At 41.6% G+C, this 25,362-nt stretch overlaps 2 protein-coding genes across 7 annotated transcripts in view; one reads left to right on the plus strand and one right to left on the minus strand.

Annotated features, from left to right (window-relative positions):
- The window catches only part of LOC307014907 (scavenger receptor cysteine-rich type 1 protein M130-like), a 38,962-nt gene that overhangs the window by 4,200 nt on the left and 9,400 nt on the right, over positions 1-25,362 (minus strand). For 4 of the 5 annotated variants that reach the window (XM_079643155.1, XM_079643156.1, XM_079643157.1 and 1 more), the window contains exons 5-10: positions 3,315-3,608; positions 2,875-3,195; positions 2,354-2,641; positions 1,772-2,089; positions 890-1,189; positions 33-341 (exon numbers count right to left, since the gene is read on the minus strand). In XM_079643155.1, coding sequence (XP_079499281.1) covers positions 33-341; positions 890-1,189; positions 1,772-2,089; positions 2,354-2,641; positions 2,875-3,195; positions 3,315-3,608 — 1,830 coding nt within the window. Of the gene's footprint in view, positions 1-32; positions 342-889; positions 1,190-1,771; positions 2,090-2,353; positions 2,642-2,874; positions 3,196-3,314; positions 3,609-4,327; positions 4,459-25,362 lie in introns of those variants that run through there. The other variant, XM_079643159.1, reaches the window with a different exon arrangement.
- Positions 11,496-16,223, plus strand: LOC307014910 (uncharacterized protein). 2 transcript variants are annotated; one of them, XM_079643165.1, is made up of 6 exons: positions 11,496-12,879; positions 14,374-14,475; positions 14,669-14,892; positions 15,015-15,174; positions 15,283-15,299; positions 15,863-16,223. In XM_079643165.1, exons 1-6 carry the CDS (start codon positions 12,861-12,863, stop codon positions 15,884-15,886), a joined length of 546 nt encoding a protein of 181 aa, XP_079499291.1. In that variant the 5' UTR covers positions 11,496-12,860; the 3' UTR covers positions 15,887-16,223. The 2 variants fall into 2 exon arrangements, with proteins under 2 accessions (XP_079499291.1, XP_079499290.1); XM_079643164.1 differs by lacking the exon at positions 15,283-15,299.

The raw sequence follows: 25,362 nt of genomic DNA on the forward strand, positions 1-25,362 counted from the left end.
ATAACATTTGTTTTAGATATGCTTTTTCTTACCTGTGCAGACAACACCAGCAACTGAGGTAATGTTGCAGGTTCTGTCTCTAAAAGGACTTTGTGAGCACTGACTCAGTGTTGACTCCAATCCACTGCATTCAATTCGATTGATCCAGGTATGTCCTGTGCTATGGCCATACTCAGTCATTGTGGTAATCTTATGAGCTGTCCCACAGTCAAGCTGTCTGCAAGCCACATTTGCATCATTCACATCCCAGGATTCACCACACACAGTCCCCCACTGGCCTTTGTCGTAAAACTCCACTCTTCCAGCACAACGACTGGACCCATTGGACAACCTCACATTGCCTGGAAATGACAGAACTGTTTTATACGTATATATATATACAGTATACAGTATGTACATTCCAACTTTGCTGTTGTTTTTTATTTATGCTACATGCTACATTAGTGCTCTCCAGGGGCATATGCTAGTGACTGAAAATATCTGTTGTTTAATTGGTATCTTTAGTAAAAAATATTGTGTAATATTGCTTCAATTCCAACTGAAACAGGTGCAGTTAATCAGCCCGGGGAGCAACGTTGTTAGTTATTGCTTGCTACCATCTGTGATTTCAGCAATTGAGCTTGTAACATACAAGTTTGCTTGGCTCATTGCTTTGACATCAGACAATCTGGCCTTGTCTTTTTGTGTTGACAAATAAAAGAAAGTCAGCAAATGCCCCACTCCTTTTAGAAATCAGTGTTTTGTGGGCTTGTTGAAAACGATCGTGGGCTACACGGCAGTCCTGAAGCCATTTTTAGACGCTGTTTCCATAATTGCTTAAAAAAGGTTCATGCTAATCTTGTTTAAAAACATTTACCACTTCAAATAACAATTACACTTCAAGTCTTACCTAAACATTTTACAGATGCCTCTTCAATGTGATCATGGCTTGTTCTTCCACGTTCTCTCAGTGTGCACTGTGAGAGAGAACTCTCTCTACCATTACAGCTGACCTGATACCCTCCAGGATATCCGCCATGACCGTATGATCCTGGAAGCTTGTCAGGATCTCCGCAATTCATCTCTCTGCACACCACTGTAGCTTCATTTATTCCCCAGTTAACATTATATGGTGTTGCCCATTCGACACCAGTGTAGAACTCAACCCTGCCAGAGCACTGGTCAGTCCCATTGATCAGTCTAATTGTAGCTGGGAAGCAAAAAGCAGAGAATCAGCCACTGATGTTCTTAGCATGTTTGTCATGACATTTAAATTGTATGTAGCATTCTCCAGATACCCTTCTAAACAACTTCACAATCAACATTTCTGGATGAAACGTTGTCAGGAAATTCAAAACAAAGAGACACAGAGACAGACAGACGGACGAACAGACAGACAGACAGACAGACAGACAGACAGACAGACAGAAATTGCTTTCGTAAAACATTTTGATGTAAGTCAAATTACCAAGAATAATCAGCAAAATACTGATATTAGGAACTGTGTCTTCATGGAAATAGTAACACTTTTCAGAGGCTGGTTGGCCTGTTCATGTAATGGGGTAAGGGATGTCACCGGAGTGACTATGTTTACTGTTGGTGGCGCATTTTGTATATAAATCACTATATAAATACAGTTCATTTACCATAACATTTTGCATAGGAGCTCACTGCAGGCTATAATTCAATTGTTCCTGTGTTAAGGGCGACAGTTAAAAGCAAGCAAATGAACATTGAAAATTGAAATAATATAAATAACATGCCAAAAGCCATAAAATAACCGAGATGATACCTGAGCACACCACACCCGCATTTTCCACATGGCCACAGTTATTTTCTCCACGGGAGGCATGTCGGCAGTGCAATAGCGACGTCTCATTACCGACACATCTAACATTGTCCAGCGAAATGTCTCCTTGGCCTTCACCAAAGAAGGAACCGGATTTGGCCGTCTTAGCTGTTCCACAGTCCATGGCTCTGCAAACCACCTGAGCATCTTTAATGTCCCACTCATCATCATCACACACAGTTCCCCACGTGCCACCATGAAGAACCTCCACTCTACCTGAGCATCGATCAGTGCCGTTCACAAGCCTTAGCGGTGGATTACCTGAGGACATGTCCACTCATGTTAACATTACTTACAAGCTAGACTGAAATAATCCAAATATCAAGCTTTGTCTGAACTTTCAGTTTAGTAGTTATTAAGGTAGTTAGTTAGTTGCAACCATTAGAATATTCACCAGTAAATAGCAATAATAAGGTGTAATGCAGATACAGTATGCCAATTCTGTGTTTTAATTAACCACTTGTCCTTTGCTATAATGGTTGAACAGTGCTGCAGTGCAGTGTGTACCCTCCTTGTGTGTCCTACCTGCACATGAAAGAGAAACAGCTTCACATCTCCCGGTGTAATCTTGAATATTGCATTTGGAGAAGGAATCCACAGGGCCAGAGCATCTACTTGTATACCCACTGAGTGTGCTGTCACCAAAATTAAAGCTTTCTTGCATTTTTTTTGGAGCACCACAATCTAGTTCCTTACACACCACTGCAGCATCTTCGCTGGCCAAGTTATTACAAATTTTCCCCCAGCGGTGATTGGCTAAGACTTCCACTCTGCCAGAGCAGCGGTCAGTCCCATTGGCCAATCTGAGCGATTCTTGAAAGCAGATAAGAAGTATTTTATTAAGAAAGTTCGTGAAAAATGCTAATATTTCTGCAATGACTCTGCCAACTATAAAAAGAGAAACAGCCAAAACTTCAGCAAACTGTCATACAAAAAACAACTAATACTTTCCAGAAATTGCATGCATTATCATTGCACACAAATGCCAATATTTAGGATTGGCAATTGAATTTCCACTTTTAATTAGAAGAAATAAAGAGTGTTACCTGAGCATATAACACCAGCATCTTCATTGTGGTCACAGTCGTGTTCTCCAAAACCTCTGTGCGGGCATTCAGAAAGGGACTTCTCATGACCAGTGCACTCAATATCGTCCAACAAAACCTGATCCTGACCTCTTCCGTAAAAAGACTTGTACTTGACAGAGAGAGCATTCCCACAATTCATCTCTCGACATGTCACATCTGCTTCCTGCATCCCCCATTTGTCATCACAAATCGTTCCCCAATTTCCATCGTGGTAGACTTCCACACGTCCAGAGCACCGTCCATCAGAAGAACCGTTTACTAGTCGAATTGGTGTACTGTCTGTCAGGTGGAAAGTAAAAAAATCAAGGGTATGTATATTCATAAGCCATCCAAAATGTAAGATTTATACAGGTGAAGTTTAACAAAAAAGATGTAGCTTGAACACAGGAATTACTAACGTTCACAGACGATAGTAGCATCCACACAGCTTTCCTTGCTTTCCTGAATTCCACACAGTGAGATAGAGCTCTCATTTCCTAAACAGTTGGGTTTGATGCCATGCAGGTCACGTGACTCTCCAAAATATAGCTCTTCAGTCTGAATGACAGGGGTGCCACAGTTAAGCTCTCGGCACACCACGACAGCGTCTAACTCCGCCCAGTCACTTTTGCATGCTCGTTTCCAGTTGCCTTCATGGTAGACTTCCACTCTGCCAGTACACCGATTGCTTCCGTTGACTACCTTCACATGTTCTGCAAATGATGTGCACCGTTAAAAAAATCTATAACCATTTGTGAATTAAAGAACAATCGCACATTTTGGGAAATACATTTTTGTTACTGGCAAAATCATATGACAACATTGAAACAACTTTCACCTGTATTTTTTTGTAAACATCTGCAAAAAAGAGAAAGTTAGCTAAGCTTCACCAAAAATTGGAAACAGTTGGAACAGTTTCCAGGCAACCACCAGAAACCTAAGGAAGTAACTGCTCAAGTCCAAGAAAATAGTTTCTCAGTGATGAAATCCGAAACTCTGTAGCTTAGCATAGTTAGCTCAGCTTATTTTAGCTTAGTGTGGTTAAAAAGCAACTTGCAGGTTGGACACAGCAGTGAATAAATGTGTAGGAAAATGATGAATACACTAGATTTTCCCAAAAATATACACTACAGTGACATCTGGCGTCGTTTTAGTAAGACATTTTCACTTCCGCATAAAAAAGCCTCCGCACGTGACCTTCCGCCTGTGACGTAACATGGGGGAGAGCGGCCGGTCTAACGTATGAATAAACATGGATCACAATGCTAGTTTTGACCAGAGTTGGGTGTAACCTGGGTGGGTAATAATATTACTTTTGTCGGTAACGGAGTAGTGTAACGCGTTACTTTTATAATTCAGTAATCACACTACAGTTACTAACATTGCCCCGACACGCGTTACTTCGTTACTTTTATAAAATAATCACACTCACTGACAGACAAGAGGGGTTTCCGCCGCAGGTTTGTATACATGTAGGCCTACGTAATCTGCGCGATTCACATCTCCACGTGCAGTGCTGCATAAACATGGCTGAGTCTTTTCATCTGTAAACTTCCTCTACGGGGCCGCTCGCTCTCTTTTTTTGATTGCCCTCTCACGGGTGAACAGTTCAATGTCCCGCTTCATTGTAGGAATTCTGCCATGTCTCTACCACTTTAGTTTGACCATCTCTGTTACTAAGTTATGGAAAACTAAATAAATAAGTAATTAGATACCTTACCGTTACTGCGCTCATAAAGAATGATAAGAATAAGAATAATGCGTCTCGAACTGGTTTCATTAATTAGTGTCTTTACGTTTCACAGACTGTTACGGCCCGTCCACACACAGGCAAGAAAAAAAGATTTTTTGCTTGGCGATTTTTTGCGAGTAACGCAACCAACAACCAATCACATGAATCTCCCGCCCCCGACATACCAAGCAATAGCAATGTTAAAACGAAGTAAACTGGAACTCCCCAAACAGGCGAAAACCTACCAGTTTCACCCACTGTCTCTGCCACCTCCTTCCATGCCTGGTTCCTCCGGTTTGTATCCCGGTAAATAGTTCTGGTCGTAAAGAACCGGGTGATTTGCTACCGTAATTTCTCGTTTGGAATATGAGGAAATGAACTGCGGTCTGGCTCTCCCAGCTTGCACACGGTTTGATTGGCTACCCAGATAGCAATTACCTTTGGGCCGGATCCGCACGAAAGCCTTTAGATCCGTTTGTAGCTCACACACGTTTTTTGACTGTGGGCCAGATGCGCACCAGATAGAGCTTTCAGCCTAAACATTCCATTTGCAAGCAGTGCAGTATTTTTGCTGGTTTACAGATTTGGCCCAGATCCGTAATACGTATTTGAGCCGCAAGCCCCAGAAATCATTGGAATGGAACAAATCAAAAATAATATGGGTATATATTTATTTGATTATTGAATTGAAACATTAAAATAAAAATAAAATATAACATTGAAAACTAAAAACTTAACACAAAAATAGTCTCCTACAGTAATTTGGCATTGTACGATTGATTTAAATATTAAACGATTGATTAAAAAAAATTCATTACGCTAATGCCCACTATCCATAATCCAAGTAGCCTACTCTGAGCTTTCAAAGCCAACGTTCGCTGGCGGCAAATTCACTCAAGAATGATCAACTCAAGTAAGTTTAGCCAACATTTTTGTTCTAATTTTGTATTTGTGGTTGGTATATATATGTATTATATGTGTATATATGCGTCGATTGATACGCAAGTGACTCAAAATGCTGAACTTTTTTGTCAAAACTCTGTTAGTTGATCATAGTTTAGATAAGCTAACGTTAGCGTTAGCCAGTGGATAGGATAGCCGAGCAAGTTACAGCCTTGAAGAGTTAATATTAATTTAACGGTGGAACAGTATGTCAAGTAAAAAAAAAAGCAGGATTAATGTATAACTTTAATATTGAACTTTTATTCGAATAGTGACGTTAATGTGAGTGGAGGCATTGTGCTTTTAAAGGCGGGCTCAGATGGCAGGAGAGTGGTTTGCTGAAGACTCAATTCGGCATTAAACTTGGTAACACACAAAAATAAGTTTAACTTGTAGTAAACTTAGACGTCGATATAAATGACTTATGCGAGTATGTTTCCATCCCCACATGCGTATTAAATCTTACGTTTCAATTTGTATATTTTATATTTCAAGTATTTGTTTTTTACTGATCTTGGTGGGCATAAGTTAGCCTGAATAATTCACAACATTACGTTAGTAAATCTTACTTTAAATTAATTTAATTAATTAATTATGATAAATGTGAACCATTACCCAGAAATTTTAAGCTACTTATAGCGCTTCTTGATTCGTGTGTTGCTCGTTCACCAAAGTTAAATCTGTCCTGCCCTGCGAAGCCGCCTTTTCTGTGTCATGGAGTCATCGATTTACTTCAGCTTTAAGATTCGCTGTCATGTGTGTCCTTGTAATGGTCTATGAATAAAAGACTGAACATTTGGAGGGTGTGCTTGTGCATGTGGGGGTTGGGTAATCAAGAAAGGGCATTTGTTCAACTCTCAATTTTTACGTATCCTATGGATTCAGCATTTCTTAATATTGTTTGTGCATCAAAACTTGAATGTGGCACTAAATTTAGCAAACTTTCCAACATTGACCAAAAATGTGTGGCTTTAATTTAATTTTAGTTTAAAAAATGTGCTTAAATGTGTTTTTTTATTAAACCATCACTTCTATTTCTTTTCCAGATGCTCCACACATGATGTCTATTGTTCAAATTTAAGATATAACTTCTTACACACTTAGGATTCAACATTGCAACAATAAATACATAAATACAAAAAATTAAAAAGTACATAAATAAATAAATAGTAATATTAATAAATACAGAGAGAGAGTGGGAGAGAGAGTGCGGGAGAGAGTGCGTGAGATAAACCCCCTGATCCCACCGGAAGCGTCTGCGCTGCGGCTGTGGCGTTTTTAGCGATCGCGGCCACTCTAGTCTAGTCAATGGGTGCTATTCCACCAGACCCGCTGCGCCGCGACTCGAAGTGTAGTCGGCGCAGCGCAGGCAGGAAGTGGAACGTTCATCCGGCCCAGGCCCATCCCCCAAATAAATCCGTTTTCAGACCCCCTTTCACAACACAACAAAATAGGAAATAACAACAATAAACACGATTTAAACTGACAGAAACATAAACCATTTAACTACGTAGCCTACTTACTTGTAGAAGTACAAATGTCCAGGAAATATTCCAAAATCAACAACAACTGCGAGGCTGCACACACGACGCTCCGCTTCCGCAAAGTTTTGAAACGCGCCTGGTGGGTTATGACGCAGGAGGAGTTCGCAGCGCGGCACAGCCGCAGCGCAGACGCTTCCGGTTGGGATCAGGGGGTGAGTGAGAGAGAAAGTGTGAAAGAGTCAATATTTTCATATCATTGAGTGCCAGAATGACATGTAGGTGGCATACAAGCAATATGAGGACACTACACAGTTTTTTACGTATCCTATGGATTCAACATTCCTTAATATTGTTTGTGCATCAAATCTTGGATGTGGCACTAAATTTAGCAAACTTTCCAAAATTGACCAGAAATGTGTGGCTTTACCCTACAGCAGGGGTGTCCAAAGTACGGCCCGCGGGCCAACTGCGGCCCGGGATCCATTTTTTATTGGCCCGCAGCAAATTATAAAAATAGAATAGAATGTGGCCCACACATGAAACTTGCACTTGACTGTATTGTAGTTCTTAGTTTGACCAGTAGGTGGAGCTACTCACTAGCTGCAGTCCTAATGCAGCTTCTCCACAAAAAAAAGTTTCAAATAAAAAAAATCCGCGACGACAAAATGGCAGAACCAAAGAAACGCAAGATAGCAAGTGAATGCAGAAAATTTCAAACACAGTGGGAAAATGAATATTTCTTCAAAGAAGTCAGGGGGAAATGTGTCTGTTTGATTTGCAATGAAACGGTTGCAGTGATGAAAGAGTACAATGTACGACGACACTACGAAACCAAGCATCCGACCTTCACGTCCTACACTGCTGCTGAGCGAGAGGAGAAAGTCAAGCAAATGGTAGCTAACCTGCAGGCTCAACAACAGTACTTTTACCGTGCTAACAAAACACAAGAAAATGCTACAATAGCTAGCTATGAGGTAGCTCAACTCATAGCGCGCCACGGGAAAGCTTTCTCAGACGGTGACTTCGTTAAACAGTGCCTCATTAAAGTCGCTGGAATAATGTGCCCGGAAAAGATGCAGGAATTCAACAACGTGAGCATGTCCAGAAACACAATTGTGCGGCGAATCGAAGACTTGTCAGCTAACATACAAAATCAAGTGTCACATAAAGCTTGTGCTTTTGATTTTTACTCGATTGCATGTGATGAAAGCACAGATGCCACAGACACCGCACAACTGTTAATTTTTTTGCGGGGAGTTGACGATAACTTTTGCATTACGGAGGAGCTGCTTGATCTTCGGAGTCTAAAGGGCACAACAACGGGTAAGGACATTTTTGAAGCCGTGTCAGGTGCAATTAACAAGATGCAACTTAAATGGGACAAGCTGTGTGGAGTTGCAACGGACGGGGCTCCCGCTATGACAGGCGAGCGCAAAGGAATGGCATCTATGGTGTGCGCCAAGGTGCGAGAGAGTGGAGGCGAGGCTGTAAAATTGCACTGTATCATCCACCAAGAAGCTCTCTGTGCCAAGACAGTCCAGCTTGGCGATTTGATGACCACAGTTGTGAAAACTGTCAACATAATTCGAGCACGAGGGCTCTACCACAGAATTTCAAGCTTTCCTATCTGATGTCGATGCTGAATACGTGGACGTACTCTATCATTGTGATGTGCGCTGGCTTAGTCGCGTCTCCGTGCTGAAGCGGTTTTATTCCCTGAGATCAGAAATTGACCAGTTTTTGAAAGAGAAGGACCGACCTCTTCATGAACTGAGTGATCCTCTATGGTTGGCAGACCTGGCCTTTCTAGTTGATCTTACTGGTCATCTTAACTCACTGAACAAGAGCCTACAAGGCAAAGACCAGCTTGTACCACAACTTTATGCACACATGAAAGCATTCTGTGCGAAGCTTCGTCTTTTTGAAACACAACTACGCAACTTCAACCTTGCGCACTTCCCTAGGCTGTCCGAAATCAAATGTGCTCATCCAAAGGCCGACCTCTCTGCTAAAAAGGGGAAATATGTGTCTGTGATCACAACTCTTATGACAGAATTCAATCAGCGCTTCCAAGATTTTTCTGTCATTGAGAAAGAAATCAAGCTGTTCTCAACTCCCTTCCTGATGGATGCAGAAGAAGTGGAAGAGAGTCTGCAATTAGAACTCATCGAAATGCAGTGTGATGATTCTCTGAAGAATCAACATCAGCTCCTCTCCCTACCCGACTTCTACCAGAGCTTGGAAAAGGCCAAGTTTCCTCTGATGCGACGCCACGCAAAAAGAATGACGAGTCTGTTTGGCACAACTAGGGGTGTCACGGTTACCGGTGTAGACGGTAACCGCGCTAAAATATTTTGACGGTGAGATAACCTTCTGAATTTCAAAACACGGTGTTATGTCGGTGGGTTAAATTACCGCACACCGTTACACCGGGAGAGCTTTCATTTCCCTAATACTCCCACGGTTACACTGTATTACACTGTTACCGCGCTAAATACTTTGCATTTCAAAACATAATGTTATCTATGTGCGTTACTAGAGCTCTACACCACACACGTGACACTTTCGAACGTTCGCAGGCGCCACTAGTCCTAGGTTCTTTTATCACACTCTGACACTTTAAGCATGGCAGCAGAAGAAGGAAGCCGCGATGGTACCATTTTTCCACCTTCTAAGCGCAGAAGATCAGAAGTGTGGTCCTACTTTGGATATTTAAAAAACTCCGAGGGGCAACTGGTGGAGGACGGTGCCCCCGTGTGCAGGACATGCCGGCGGAAGGTATCCGCGAAAGGGAGCAACACATCGAATTTGCTCACTCATCTACGAGACCATCACCCGCAGCTGCACAGCCAGTGCAAGTTATATTTGTTAATATTAACACATAGTTTTAGCTGAAATGCTCGAAATAATTTTTGCCTTCGGGTAAAGGGGAAATTTAACAATTATATCCGACTGTCAATAATGTTAAATCTTGATAATAATCATTTACATTACATTAGCAAATGCACCTGCTCTCGTGTGTTCACCATTCTTAGATCGGCGCTAAACGCCATTCTAAGCTAAGTTGAATAGCTAAACTTTGATATGCCATGAGACAGTGAAAATAGTGCAGTGAAACACATTAATGATTAAGTTACTTCTGACTTTGGGTCAAGGGATAATGCAACGATATACCCGATTGTCTAAAATGTTAAACCTTGATATTAAATGTCAGTGTAAGCACGCCCACTGCTAGCATTTTAAAATACATCCTACTGCGGTGCCATGCTCTATTCGTTGGTAGCTAGTGCACTACTAAACGCCATTGTAAGGCGCTAAACAGCTTAGTTCTCATACAGTACTGGCTTCTTGCCTAATAACCTAAATTTACCATTTACCTGCATCAACATTACACTTTTAAGGTAATAAATTAATGTAGGTATTTGACTTCATACGCAAACTTGATGATTGTTGAATAGTAACTTAATGGCTGTTTTTCTCTCTCTCTCTCTCTCTCTCTCTCTATATATATACATATATATATATATATATATATATATATACATACATACATACATACATACATACATATATATATATATATATATATATATATATATATATATATACATATATATATATACATATATATATATATATACATATATATAGAGAGAAAAAAAAAAGAAATTTAAAAAAAATTACTAAAAAAAAAAAAAATTACCGAGATAATATCGTAAACCGTGGTAATTTTGGTCACAATAACCGTGAGCCGAAAATTTCACACCGTGACACCCCTAGGCACAACATACATATGCGAGCAAACATTTTCTCTGTTAACTCTGAACAAAAGCAGATTGAGAACCAAAATGACCGACAGCCATCTCTGTGATGTCCTTCGCATCTCAACCACCAAACTTACTCCTGACCTTTCAGCCATCCTTCAGTCCAGAGCGCAGCATCACTGCTCCCATTAAGTGCAACGCTGTTCCCATTGTAGGTGAGTTAAAATATATTACACAGTATTCATGTGTTCAAAAGCCCAATTACTTAATAAATTCAGTCAATTAAAGTTGATAACATTTTTCTAAAAAACATTAGCTGATGTGTTAACAACCGCAATAAATTATTTGCATAACTAGGTTAAATAAAGCCTACCCTTTCCCTTGTCCTGTTATTTTTCCCTCTTTATACAGGGCTGTGAAGGGGGTCCCCATCCTGACAAAGAAGCAATCTGAGGCTGCAGTTTTGAGAATGAGCTGCCAACCCTTTTTGTAAAAAAAATTAAAACCCATACATAGAAAGATGTGATGTATAAAGTTTTTTCTTTAAGTATAATAAATTATCAAGAATAATTTACCTACATTTGATTGATTTTATTTGAAAATAGATAAATGAATACCCATACATAGAAAAGATGTGATGTATAAAGTTTTTTCTTTAAGTATAATACATTTTCAAGAATGATTTACCTACATTTGATTGATTGATTTTTATTACTGTTAATACACTAGAGGTGAGGCGATATACCTTAACTTTAGTGAGTGGCCCAACCTTTCGCATATTTTTCTGTATGTGGCCCTCAGTGAAAAAAGTTTGGACACCCCTGCCCTACAGGGACAAGCTAGTGATCATTCCCTTGTCTCACACAAAGGACTAGGGAATCAAAGATCTTTCCAAGTTTTTTTTTTTTTGAAACAATTTTGAATCAGTTTTTTAACAAGTCTTTTTTTCAATTTGTTACTTTTTGTATAGAAGTTTTGTGGATTCGTTTTCACCGAAGAGAACACGGTGAATTTGGTGGGATCTAACTGGTACGTCGATGGCAAATGCTGGTAGCCAAATTATGCTACTGATGACAAGATTAGCAAGGCCATCAGGCGATTCGAGGAGCCGGGCCCTGGGTGGAGGTCATACAGTGCTCGTTTGATTTTTGAAAGAGGTAAAAAATTCAGACGTTCACCAGGGATGATTAAGATTTTGGGTGATCACTGTCATGTTCTTTCATCAAACTACCGTAGATGACTTCATTGAAGCAACACAAAAATTAAAGGAGTATTTGAATAATGGCACTGCTGGTCTCCTGTCTGAAGCGGAGGAGCAGCCCCGAAAACGAAAACGGAGGGGAAAAAAATATGCACACAATAGTTACTGGTTATAATAGAACTATTGTTTCTTGTCACTCAAATATTACATGTGTTTTGACTAGATACCCAACCTACGAATCAGACACTAGTGGCCCAAAAAACGAGGGGTGTTATTCCGCAAAATGCGGCGACGTTACCCTTCATCCCACCACCCTGCTTCAGTAAGTCTAACTATGATGAGTCCACTATTGGTGGCACTCCAGTGTTGAGGTGACCCACGGACCTGAATAACCTAACCCACTGAGAACTTAGACTAAGTTAACTATCTAAACACTCAGAGAGTCCTTTACCTCACCTGAGCTGAGGTTATCCCATACTTGAATGACACACAGAGACCAATCAAGGGCTTTGATTTATGATCTGTATGACAGTGGCCATGTCGGCAGGCCACATCATGTGGACAGCCAGTCACCCTGTGTGAGGCAGGCCACTTAACAGGCCAGAAGGAGGCGAGATCAGAGCAACGGAGCGAGGGATCATTGTCCACAAGTTAATCGATCGCAGATGGCGTCGTGGTCACGGACGAATACAAAAAAAAAATTATAACCAAAAAAACAAAACAAAAAAACCTAAATGGGCCGCGAAATGTACTTGGGCGGCCGTTAATATACCTGGGCGGCCCGCCCAAGTATAGTCTATGTGTGGGAAACCCTGGCTTTGAATATTTATTTTCCTCACTGTATGTATGCAAAGCTATACTGTAAGAATATTTTTTTTGTTGAACCTATAAATCCTTTAATTCAATGCTAGACAAATGATGGGTGCACCCTGTGGAATACAAAAACATACTGTATATTTCTCAAACCTGTCAGGGCTCGACATTAAGGACTGCCCGATGGCCCGGGGCCATCTAGTATTTAGCTCGGGCCATGAAGCCTCACCTGCTGGTTGCCCGATCGGGCAATCTATTATGCCAGTATCATGCAGCTCGCGGATCCAGTAATGAGTGACCCGACAGTAAAACTAAACATATCTATAACTAGTTTAGGTAGTTTGAGAGCTAATTAAAATAGCTACGTGTGATATTCTAACCTGAAGCGTGTGTTTTGTCCGCTCACCGCTGCATGTGATCATGCAGAGCTGCGTGTCAACTTGTCAGCAGCAGCTGATCTCTCTCTCCCGGCAGATTAGACTTCACTCCCATTTATGTCCATATCGATCAGATCCAGCTAGTTCTAGCTAATGATAGGACTACCTGCTTAATAAAAAACACCTAAACAATAACCGTCGCTATGCAACTGGGTGAGGCCCCAAAGTATAGCGCAGCATTATGCATTTGTTTACATGCCCACCGGAACCCCAAGGCATTACCAACAGATAAACGCACAATCAACCCATACAGGACATCTCTTTCTCCACATTAAGTGTTAGACATTAGAATTGACTATTCTTGTCTGTCACATACTCTTCTTGTCTGTCACATAAGTGGCGCAACTGAAGCGGTATTGCGCTAAAGGGAAATTATTTTGACCGAAGAGATTTAGATTTCCCGGTTAATGGGAACTCTGACGTCGCCATTTTGTGTGCTTCGCGGATGCGCTCGGCTCCTCTCGACTGCTGCTCGGGTCTGCTCGGTCAGTTTCCGGATGAGGAGGCATTCGTTCGACCAACTTACAGTAGATAACATTACAACAATTTTTAACAGGGGCCATAATAGTGTAAATAATGTTTGTTTTGGCAGTTATAACTGAATGTAATGTATTCTACTTTTTTACATCTGGGAAGGCATTTGCCTTCATCAGATGGAAAGTGTCTTGACCAACAACTGAAGTATTTCTTATAGCTATGCAGGGCATGCAAGCGAGCAAACACAAACAAGAACAAACAAACAAGTGAAATTAAGAATAAAATTGAAATTGTACAATATAATATTGTGGTGGTTCATCTTATAATTCAGTCTAGAGAATGCACCAGACAGCATCTAAGAGCTGCAAAAATCTAAATTTTCTAGGGGGAGGCCCCCCAAACCCTTCGTGCGTCATTTAGTCCGTGCACATTTTTCAAGACAATCTTTGAGCTCAGGGCCATCTGTAAATTAGCTTAGATGGCCCACAGGGGCCCAAAATCCTTAATGTCATGCACTGCCTGTCTTATAAGTATTACAATCTTTTAGTTTATATGTTTGTGTGGCCAATTTCTTTTCTTATTTATTTATAATCTGCTAATCACTATTGATTTGCCTTTTGCCAAATAGCCAGCGACGGTCGGGACCAAGGAGGCAGGGGTCATTTCACACAATTAATGGGGCCCACAACACCCAGAAATGGGGGGGATAGTGGCCCGATTCCCTGCACAGGTAAGACAAATCGTGATAGTATTGTATCTTGAGTTACTCTGCGAATCCAACCCACACACATGTCCCCTATACCAGTATATTTTGAATGGTTAGGCTAAGTTTTTAATTTAGGAGTGATATCAAAATTCTATTAACTGACTAAGCATGATGGTCTTGCCCTATCAAATATCTTTATTTTCCCACATTATTTCAGCTGCAGAGCTGCATGGCCTGTTGCTGCTTGAAAATATTAAGCAGCAGGTCAACCAGTTAGCAGGAACTTTAAACATTTTGATGGCGAAAGTAGGATCAGGCCTGCATGCCCCAACCTACGAGATGCCCGAAGAGTTCCAATTCCCCCTCGACAGCGATGGGGAATTGGAGCGTTTCGGAGAATGGCTCCGCAACCCTCTAAACAAAAGAATGAAGAAAAATCTTGTAAGTATTTTTATGGGACATGTTTTCATATGCTCAATACAAAATGTTAGCCTTGTTTGTCTTTGAGTTTGTTGCAGTAATGTTGACATGTATATTCAGTTCAGTTTCCATTCTCCACCTAGGCGACTTCGCTCTCCTCTGTTGGAGGGGTGGACACTAAGAGGGTTGTGTGGAATATTCTGGCAAGAAGGATTACCTGCACCGTGGCACGCAGGATCAATTGGAAGGGAGTAAACGGCAAAAGGGCCTTCAATAAAATGGCCATGAAAATCGTTCTTTTCCGTAAGTGTCTTTACAAATGTTTATTTCATCATAATGGTGTAAAAAGAATTAGATTGGCCTAGTTGAATTAGATTGCATTCACTCAATTTCCATCTTCTCATTTAACAGACACTTCTATCCTACAGGTAAAGTTTAAGCAACAGTTTGTTCTCTTGGAACTGAATCTATTACCTTAATCTTGTAAGCACTTTGTTTCACAAGACTCCCTTAGCCTGTCAATCACTACCTTGTAAGTCTTTCACTTTCCGTCTATGTGTTTGCATGTGCTGCAAAGTTTTTCTATTTGTTTTTACACTATGCCCATCATTGGCGGGCCAGGGGTTTTATGGTTAGGCCTTCAATTTTTTTAACAAACAAAGCGAGAAGGAAAACGAGGAAGGAAGGATAATGAGAAGGAAAGCAGACATTTACAGTAAACTAACATATTATGTATGAATGCAATATTTTTCTTAATTTTGGCTTAGCAGGCCCCTGACTGTCCGCCACTGATGCCTACTCTGAATGCCACCTCTATGGTCTCTGTCCCCATTGCATGTGCAGCATGTCTTAACGTTACATTCACCCACTGGCTGTCACTGGTCTCTGTTGGCCATTGCTAAATCACCTTTCTTTGTAGATGGCACTACAGTCTAGCAGTATTAGAACAGTGTAAGAACTTATTTTGTGTGTTTGTTTTACAATACTGTAGGTACAGTGCGCAAATGCGCTATAACGAGTGTAGTGATGGATGCAGACATATCCCAGCATACCATTCGCTGGTTTAACCTGGCAAGCGACAGGGAAGGGGGCCGCCAGGAGAGACAGGAGAGGAGACGTAAAGCCAGGATACACTGCCCGTCCCCGATCGACAATATTAATTATTTTATCGTTTTTGTTTCGTTTTGTTTTTGTTTTTAAGTTTACAGTTCATGTTTTAATAAAGTTTCATGTTCACGTATACAGCAAACATCTCGACTTGTATATTGTTATTTTATGTTTCTGATACCTTGAGTAAGTAACAGTGTCTGAAGTAAATACCACCACCATGATAGTTAGTTTGTTTGCTATGGTCACAGCACATTACCTAATGCCAAACATAATCTGAGGATTTACTTGGTAAACTGCAGACGCGTTAAACACCATCACATGTTATTCATCATTTACACAGTTCCTCCTTCATTTCGCTTGCCTAGCTCTAAGCTATTGAAAAGTACTTAACGTTTATGAATGTACCTCCTTCATTTGACTGGTCCACTAACTTTAGATGAAAAGTGAAATGGCGACACTTCCATGAAGACTTAAATATAGCCAATATTAGCAAGGTTTAATGTGTTTAAATGCCGAAGATAAGGCAAAAATTGAAGTTGGCAGTAGTCTGTTAAACAGAGCCGTATCGCGTCTGGTAAGCGGATCCGTATCGCATCTGGAACGCGGGTCCGTACCGGATCTGGAACGCGGAGAACCATATTGAAACGGAGCTGGACCAGTGCTGGCCCATATCTGCTGCAAATCCGTTTTGCGGATCCGATCCAGTTTCGGGCCGATGTGCGTTTGGACAACGGACCGAGTCCGTTTGGCGGATCCGGGCCAGATCGTCTGCTAGGTGCGGCCCAGATCCGGCCCAGTGTCTCTTTGTTATCTGGGTAGCGCTTGTACTGGCGGGATTTGCATAAACGGGATTTGATTGGCTGATGCCAGCTTCGAAAGCATCGGGAGCATCAAAAGTTGAACATTGCTCAACTTTTGATACTCACGATGCTTGCAAAGCCATGCTCCGCTCCCCACAATGCAGTTCGGCGAAGATTAAAAATCTTCTACGTCACCCCATTCAAGTGAATGGGCGAAGCTTTGAAAGATTTGTTTCATGCCTGTGTGTGGACGGGCCGTAAGCGCGCCACAGTTTTGCCTCTGCGAGACTCCACTTGCACCCCCAATTGAGCATGTTTGGGATGCTCTGGATCGGCGTATACGACAGCGTGTTCCAGTTCCTGCCAATATCCAGCAACTTCGCACAGCCATTGAAGAGGAGTGGACCAACATTCCACAGGCCACAATCAACAACCTGATCAACTCTATGCGAAGGAGATGGGTGACATGTTAGGGTTAGGGTTTAACCCTAGGGTTTTCGGACCCCCCCAAACCCCCCCAATAAAGCAAAACTGCACGTTTCAGAGTGGCCTTTTATTGTGACCAGCCTAAGGCACACCTGTGCAATAATCATGCTGTCTAATCAGCATCTTGATATGCCACACCTGTGAGGTGGGATGGATTATCTCGGCAAAGGAGAAGTGCTTACTATCACAGATCTTTTCAGATTTGTGAACAATATTTGAGAGAAATGGTTATTTTGTGTATATAGAAAATGTTTTAGATCTTTGAGTTCATCTCATGAAAAATGGGAGCAAAAACAAAAGTGTTGCGTTTATATTTTTGTTCAGTGTATATACAGTGCAATAAGCTTCTTAGTGCAATAAGAAGCTACAGGGACGTTAATCTAACGTCGGTAATATTAACTTTATTTAATACAACATTTACGGTACAAGATTTAATCATACAGCCCATGTTGTATAATAATGAATTACAGCAAACATGTGCAATATATCCATTATTACAGCTCCGTGGGATGGCAGTAAGATGATATGGGTCCATTCTTATTGTGCATCCACGGGTAAAGATAAACGCATGTAGTGCTGAACACGTAACATGAACGTGCCGGGCGGCGCGCTCCCGTAGGTTAGATGCGCGTTCATAATGCAGAGGGAAATAACTCTCAGAATAACGTTATTAGCACATTTTTACAACTTGAGGAACTAATGTTTTTAATAAGGGCTATACTGTACAAGTGTTCATACTGGGTAGTTTATTTAGTTTTTAAAAAATTATCCAACGATTTACAGACCACTCTTTCCCGATGTAAGTCAATGGGAAAAAGTGTTTCCGGGCCTGGCAACCAAACGGAAATGTAGTACCGCCGTTTGGCCACCACGAATATTTTCATCCGAGTCCAGCGCATTTCCTGGGGGCTTGGTGGAGAACCAGTGGAGAACAGAGCAGCTGTCTTGGTGAGTGACCGGCGTTAGCTACAGTTAATGTTAGCTAACGTCAGTCACGGGTCACATCACAACATTGTAAAGTTAGCAATCCTATATCAGGCTATAACTAAAGTAGTATTGATAATATAGTAACGTTACTGGCAAGACTGTTGATACATATCCATAACAGAAACTAATGCGCAAGTATCAGCCGTATTTCGCGTTACCTAATGCAACTCCACACTACGGTGCTGTGTACCGGAGGGGAGACGCGAGATACTACGGAGCCCCCTAAGGGACATGGAGAAGAAAACTTTTTTTTGGAAAAAAATAAAAAATGTTTTGCGAGATCTCGCAATAATTTTGCGAGATCGAGCAAAACCCCGTTGCAGTTTGTAGACGGTCCCTAAGCACTCCTCTCCCTCCTCCAGCTGCAGATCGTGACCAATTCTTGATGTTTAGCTCGGATGACGGCGCGTATCGAACTGTTCTGATAAAAACGACTCTGTAGCTCGTTGTCTACCTTGCTATGATTGTAAAGTCATGTTGTTTGTATTTTTACAACGTTATGTTCATGAGTTATTGATCCGCAAAATTCGAATCTGTCAATAGAGGTTTCTCAATACTCAAATTTCCCCTCCTCGACTCCTATCCTCGACTCCTCTCCTCGAGACTTGGTGCCGCCCACAGGAGATGCGAGCAGAGGACTGAGGAGGGGAACCGAGGAGAGAGGAGTGGAAGCAGCAGGCGGTTAGAGAAATGAGAACTCCTCTCCTCTGAGCAGTCATTTTAAAGAGACGTCCATTAATGATGACAGGAGGCACAGCAGCACTCTGATGGACAGATGTGTTCATGACGACTTATATATATTTACTTTTAATTCATTGACAGTGCGGTATAATGAGACAATAACAGGCTACAGATGCGGACATATACACACACACATATATTTATATAAATATATACAATTTCAGAATCAAACAAGTATGAGAGCACTCTCATAATAATGTAACACAATCAGAGACTGGATATATCCCTGGAAATGCATCCGTGGAGGAGCCGTGGAGGATGCATCAGTGTCTCCTCGGTTAGAGCTCCTCCAGAGAGCCTCCTCGATGCTCGATGCTCGGTCCTCGAAGTGCATTTAGAGAAATGAGATGTCCTTCAAAATGGCGCGCTGAAATTCATTTCCGGGTCACTACCGGAGGACCGAGGAGTCGAGGAGGGGAAATTTGAGTATTGAGAAGCGGCAAACTCTGTGAAAGAGCCGGGACGCCAATACGGAAGTGGCACACACTAGGGGTTTCACAACTACCAATATTTACTAGTCGACTAGTTTTTCAAAATAGTAGTCGACTAGTCGTTACGTCATAATAGAGACACACAAAGAGAGGTTTACAACTGTATTTTCTATTGGAACTCATACAGTAACATTAAACACTGCATTTTAATTTGTGTTACATGGCTGAGTAAATAACAAACACTGGACTCACCAAAATCGACAGCAAAAAACTCTTGTTTACATAAATGCCACGTAAATCCAGTGCGCAACAGCGCATTGCGCAACACTTTATTCGCTGTCCTCCACGATAACGTCCACCTTTCCATATTTTTGGTTTGAACACCAACGCATCGACATGTGAGGGAAGGAGGCTTGACCGCTTTCGGGTGACAGTGTTGCCTGCCAGGGAAAAAACCCTCTCACTCGGGGTGCTTGTGGCTGGAATAGCCAGGTAGCTCCTCGAAAGCGGGGGAAGCGGTGCACGTTTTCTGCCCACCACTCCAGTGAATTATCCATTGTGGGGATATGCGGTGTCCGCTGGCAGTAATCCCGTAGCTCATCATCCGCATCACTGTTGACCCGTGTTTTCTTGCTGTTCGTTTGCCTCTGTTCAGTGCTGACGCCGGTCCGTTGATCACTGGTGCTAGCATTACTGCTAGTGCTAGCTGTCGGCAGCGGGTGTTTCATCTTCAGATGGTTGCGCATAGCAGATGCATTTGTATTGTACTTCAGTACAGCTGTACACAACTGACACTTCACTGTGGAGTTGGTTACATCTTCGTTGAAGTACTGCCATACATAAGAATGTCGGACGTGTTTTGTAGCATTTTGCAGCACCTCGTTTACCTCAATTTTTTTCCACGACTAGTCGACTAGGGCCTACAGCGCCGACTAGTGGTAAAGGTAGTCGACTAGTCGACTAGTCGATTAGTTGGTGAAACCCCTAGCACACACTGCAGTTCATATATTGGCCGATAGGGACTGACTGCAGAAAGGAGCAATTTCCATAGACCCCCATGTTAAAATGTCCAACTTTACAGCAGAAAAAAACATGTTTCTACCCATGGATGCAATAAATATTATTATGAATATAGTTAAATTCCACCTTCATGATTATGGATCTGTGAGTGAATAGTTTTCTAACACGACCCTTTTATTTATATTAGGTCTTAAAGGTTTTGCATAAATTAGGGCGTGGTCACATTGAGTGACGGCTCTGTGAAGTGACTGCTGCTGTTAGCTTCTTGTCTCTCTGCTAGCTGAGTACTTATTTATGTGTTAATGATTTTAATCAGCGTGTAAGCGAGTGGTAGCTACATCGGTGCTAACGATGCTAATAGTAGCCTCCAAGTTAAAATCATAGACTATATTTATAAAGGTTAAAACGAAATAGACAAGTGTTAAGCGTTAAGTGGGATAATACTGTACAACAAACGGCTTCTGTTTGAGATTGATAAAATAAGGTCATCCTTGTAACTTAGAGATGATTATTATGTAGGTAGGAACTGTATGCATCGATAAGGTTAATTATGTATGTAGACAAGCTAATGTCGAAGTAGTGTATGTAAAATCAACCTCACAATAAGATGTGTGTATATTACAATTATTAATCTCATATTTCAAGATGATTACTTAGATATTACAATATGGTTGGTTGAGCTGGAGTTCATTATTGAGGTTACACGTTAACGTCAGTCATATCTGAAGAACAAACCCAAACCTTGTTGTTTTTGTTAATTGTATTACCAAATTGCTATCAAATAAACAGTAAGCATTGGTAACACAACTTCCAAAGTTACAGTAGAATAAAAAGGACCCTGACTCGAACAATACACAATCCAACATGTTCAACAGAAGAGAATCAGTTATATTGTTTGTACACATGGCAGAGATGGAGTACTCGAGTCCTGGACTCGGACTCGAGTCGGACTCGAGTGCCGATTTTCGGGACTCGTGACTCGACTCGGACTCGCGCACTGATTGACGCGACTCGGACTTGGACTCGTGAATTCTCGCGCACGATGACTTGTACTCGGACTCGGACTCGAACACAGATAATGATGACTTGGACTCGGACTCGACTCGGACACTCCTTGGGTGACTCGGACTTGGACTCGGACTCGAACACAGGTAATGATGGCTTGGACTCGGACTCGACTCGGACACTCCTTGGGTGACTCGGACTTGGACTCGGACACGAACACAGGTAATGATGACTCGGACTCGAGCAAGTTTTCTCTGGAGACTGATGTCCTCTGTCCTGGCGTGTGCACCTGCGAGGCGAGTTCACATACTGGGCGCGCCCCCGCTGCTATACCAGTCTAAAGATGTCCAGAGACAAACCCTGCATCGTGCTGTATGCTTTCAAAGATTTCGTTTCAATATTGGGAAAGAGCAGCGCAAAATGCACATTATGTGGACAGAAGATTGAAGAAAAAAGACTGGGACAACGTCGAATTTCAATCGACACCTTTCACGGCAGCACCCAGAAAAGTAAGTAGAAATGCTATTGTTAGCTTGCTAACCCACGTTAACGTTAGCCACTAAAGTGACTCCACGAAGGTTTAAGATCATCGGGTTAGGTTGATGTAGGGGAGGATATCACATCCTAGGGATCAAGTGCAGTTTTATTGTCTAGGTAGATACTATAGATACTGTTAAAAAGCTATACATGTCCTTGGTGATACTGCAGATGATGAGTAGCCTAGCCCTAGCGTACTGTGAAAATGAAAATTAGAGACTGAAAATGATCTCCGTCACGGAGGCTCCATAACACATTACTCTTATGGAGTTCATACATATAGGTAGGCTGTATTGAACACTATCATCAGAGTAATGTGATCAAATCAATAAATAAAGATTCAGCCGATAACACGAAAGCACATGGCTACTTAACATGCAGAATGTCGTAATTGTACATGCTAAGTATCCATGTGCTTTCTGGGGCTTAATCTTTATTGATATCATTTAAACGTTCACTTGTTGGTTGTTGGACATTGTGATATAATATTTATTATATTCGCTTTGTGTTCGACGTTCATAAGTGATGTGATGTTTTGCCGACTGTGTTGAAATAAATTCACAAAATATTTGTTAATTCCAACACATTTAGAATCATATCCCTTTTTACCATTAGTGTGTGGTTTGCTTTGTTTGTGCTTGAACATTAAATTTTTGAAGGCTCAGGATTATGGTTTTGTATTTCACTGTTATATAGCACACTGATAACAATGTTACTTTTAACATTGTTTCTCAATCCTTGAACTCAAACCATATTTGGATGGTCCAAAAATGTATTTAAATTATTATCATAAACATGCCACAACTAGTTTGCAATGGTTGAAACTAATGATTAGTAGTTGGGGTAGCCCTATTTTTAACCATACAATTTATTTAGCAATAAGAAAGTTTTTTTGAAATTATTTGGCATCAACCAGCTAAAGTGTGTATTCTTTCTTCCCCTGGGCACCAACAATACCGTGTATCACTTTCCTCCGATGTGACATCGGCTGCTGGGTCTAGTAGTCAGAGTATAACATCATTTCTCAGTGAAGGACAGCGAAGGATCTATGACCCCAGTCATCCTCGTCAAAAATCCATAAGTGATGCTGTTGTGAAAGACCTTATCATTAAATGCTGTTTGCCTCTCTCCATTGTCGACAACGAGAACTTCAGGCACTTCCTCCATGTCTTAGAGTAGACCCTCAATACAGGCCAATAGCAAGATCAACCATCTCCTCTTTGACCATTCCAGGAATAAGAATATCTTATTAAGGACAAGATCAACTTTATTATAACTGACAATGCATCCAACATGCGAAAAGCATTCCAGGCCAGCTTTCCACCAGAGGAGGCTACAGTGCTGTGTGAGGAAGAGACTAATGATCTAGGCACATTAAAGGAGGAGGAGGAGGAGGAGGAGGAGGAGGAGGAGGAGGAGGAGGAGGAGGAGGAGGAGGAGGAAGGGGAAATATGGCAAGACCTGACGACAGAGGATGAACAGGCAGTTACTGCTGCTCTGGATCAGAACTGCAAGATAGAGAGACTGTCATGCCTCACGCATACACTGCAGTTGGTGATAAAAGATGGTCTGAAAGAAGCCAGTGGGCTGTCAGGTAGCCAAGCTATCCCGCACAGCCAGCCTCCTCCATAGTAGCACCTCATTTAAAGACCGCTTTGAGTCCTGTTTTGGAGATGCCACAATTCCATCAGCAAATGCCACACGATGGAATTCAACTTTAAAGCAGGTAAAGGCGTATGTTAAATTTGACATGCAAAATCTGTCCTATATGTTGAACTCGGAGGCACACAAAGCCCTCATCTTATCCCAGCGAGATTATGCTCAGCTGAAAGAACTCATCGAAGTTCTTGACCCATTCCTGGAGGCAACCGACCTGACTCAGGGAGAGAACTGTCACAGTCAGTGTGGTTGTGCCCTGTGTCCTTTCTTTGCACTGCCATCTGCAGGAAATAAGAGGAAGAGTCAGATACTGTGGGCCCGTGGTGAGAGCTCTGGCGAGCTCCTTGAAAACAAGGTTCATAGAGATCTTCAACGCAGTGAAGATGCCAGGATGCGAGATGTTGGACCCATCGTTTGGTTTCCAGTGGCTAAAACATGATGCTGGACAGTGATGACAAAGATCAGCTAATGACTCAGATCATTGGTGAGACATGTTCACTTGATATATATGTACGCAGGCTCTAACTTAAACTAGTTATTATTAATTATAGTTATATGTGTACATGGATGTCTAGAAGTGGTTTATCTGTTTGTAGATATTGGGGTGTGTGTAGCGAAAATAAGAATACTCAATCCTTATGGAAAGAATTCCCCAAATATAAGGCAATCTTTACACATTAGCCTCTTCAAGTAAAACAAATTAACATCATCATCTATATGGTATCACAAACAAAATAATAAGATCAGTAGCAGATTTATTCACAAAAGTATACCCTCTCATTTCAGATTGTATCAAGGCAGAGGGTGAGAAGCAAATGATCTCAACAGCAGAAACAGCAGCAGGACCAGAACCAGGTGATGTTCCAGTGTCTCCTCCTGAAGCTCCTCAGAAGAAGCTGAGAATGTTCTCCCACTACAGCAAGACTCCCTCCTCCACCAACAGTCGGTCTGTCCAGGCTCAGCTGACTGCATACCTCGACTTGATTGACAACCAGGCCTCAGACCCATGCTTCAAGTTTTGGCAACAAAATAAATCCCAGTTCCCTGTCCACTATCGGGTTGTCACACAGGTATTCTCCATCCCTGCTTCCAGTGCACCCATTGAAAGGGTATTCAGTCATGGAGGCATTTTTATGAGGCCTCACCGTGCAAGGTTGAATTGTTCAATGTTGTCAAATCTGATGCTTTTAAAATGCAACATGCATGTTTAAGTGTGTGTGCCTGAGTTGTTGCTCACCTGCTCCTGACGTTAGCAGCTAAAAACATATTGTTATGCCAGACTAAAGTTCCCTGTGAGCTCTCCTAACAGGATTGGATTTTTTTGTTTGTTTGTTACATGATCAAATACAGGATGGTCGTATTTAAATTTGGGGAAATATTTTGTTCGGATTGATTGGAGTTTTGAGGTTGTGCTCAGTTAATCTGCCACACAGTACTGTCTGTTTAGGGCCAGATGGCACTGCATTTTGCTGTGTGAATTAGTTTGTATATTCCAATTAGTGTTATAGTTATTTGTCTTGTGATTTATAATTGTGTTGATCAATATAATGTCAGGCTGGTCCTGAGGCTGAACAAGGTCCAGCTTTGCTCAGCTCTTAGCATTGCAGGGCTTTCTGGTGATATAAGAGTGGGTCACTGTTCTATGACTTTGTAATTCGAGCCAGATTCAAATTGGAAATGTAATGAAAATGTTACTTGTATTGCGTAGAAAGCCC

This window comes from Notothenia rossii (genome assembly GCF_949606895.1).
Source record: "Notothenia rossii genome assembly, chromosome: 8".
NCBI classification, from domain to species: domain Eukaryota; kingdom Metazoa; phylum Chordata; class Actinopteri; order Perciformes; family Nototheniidae; genus Notothenia; species Notothenia rossii.

What these genes read in the sequence shown, in the direction of transcription:
- LOC307014910 (XM_079643164.1), top strand. An exon ending in TGGCCCGATTCCCTGCACAG is followed by an intron (nt 14,476 to 14,668) that starts GTAAGACAAATC and finishes ACATTATTTCAG; the next exon opens with CTGCAGAGCTGCATGGCCTG. An exon ending in CATGAAAATCGTTCTTTTCC is followed by an intron (nt 15,175 to 15,862) that starts GTAAGTGTCTTT and finishes ACAATACTGTAG; the next exon opens with GTACAGTGCGCAAATGCGCT.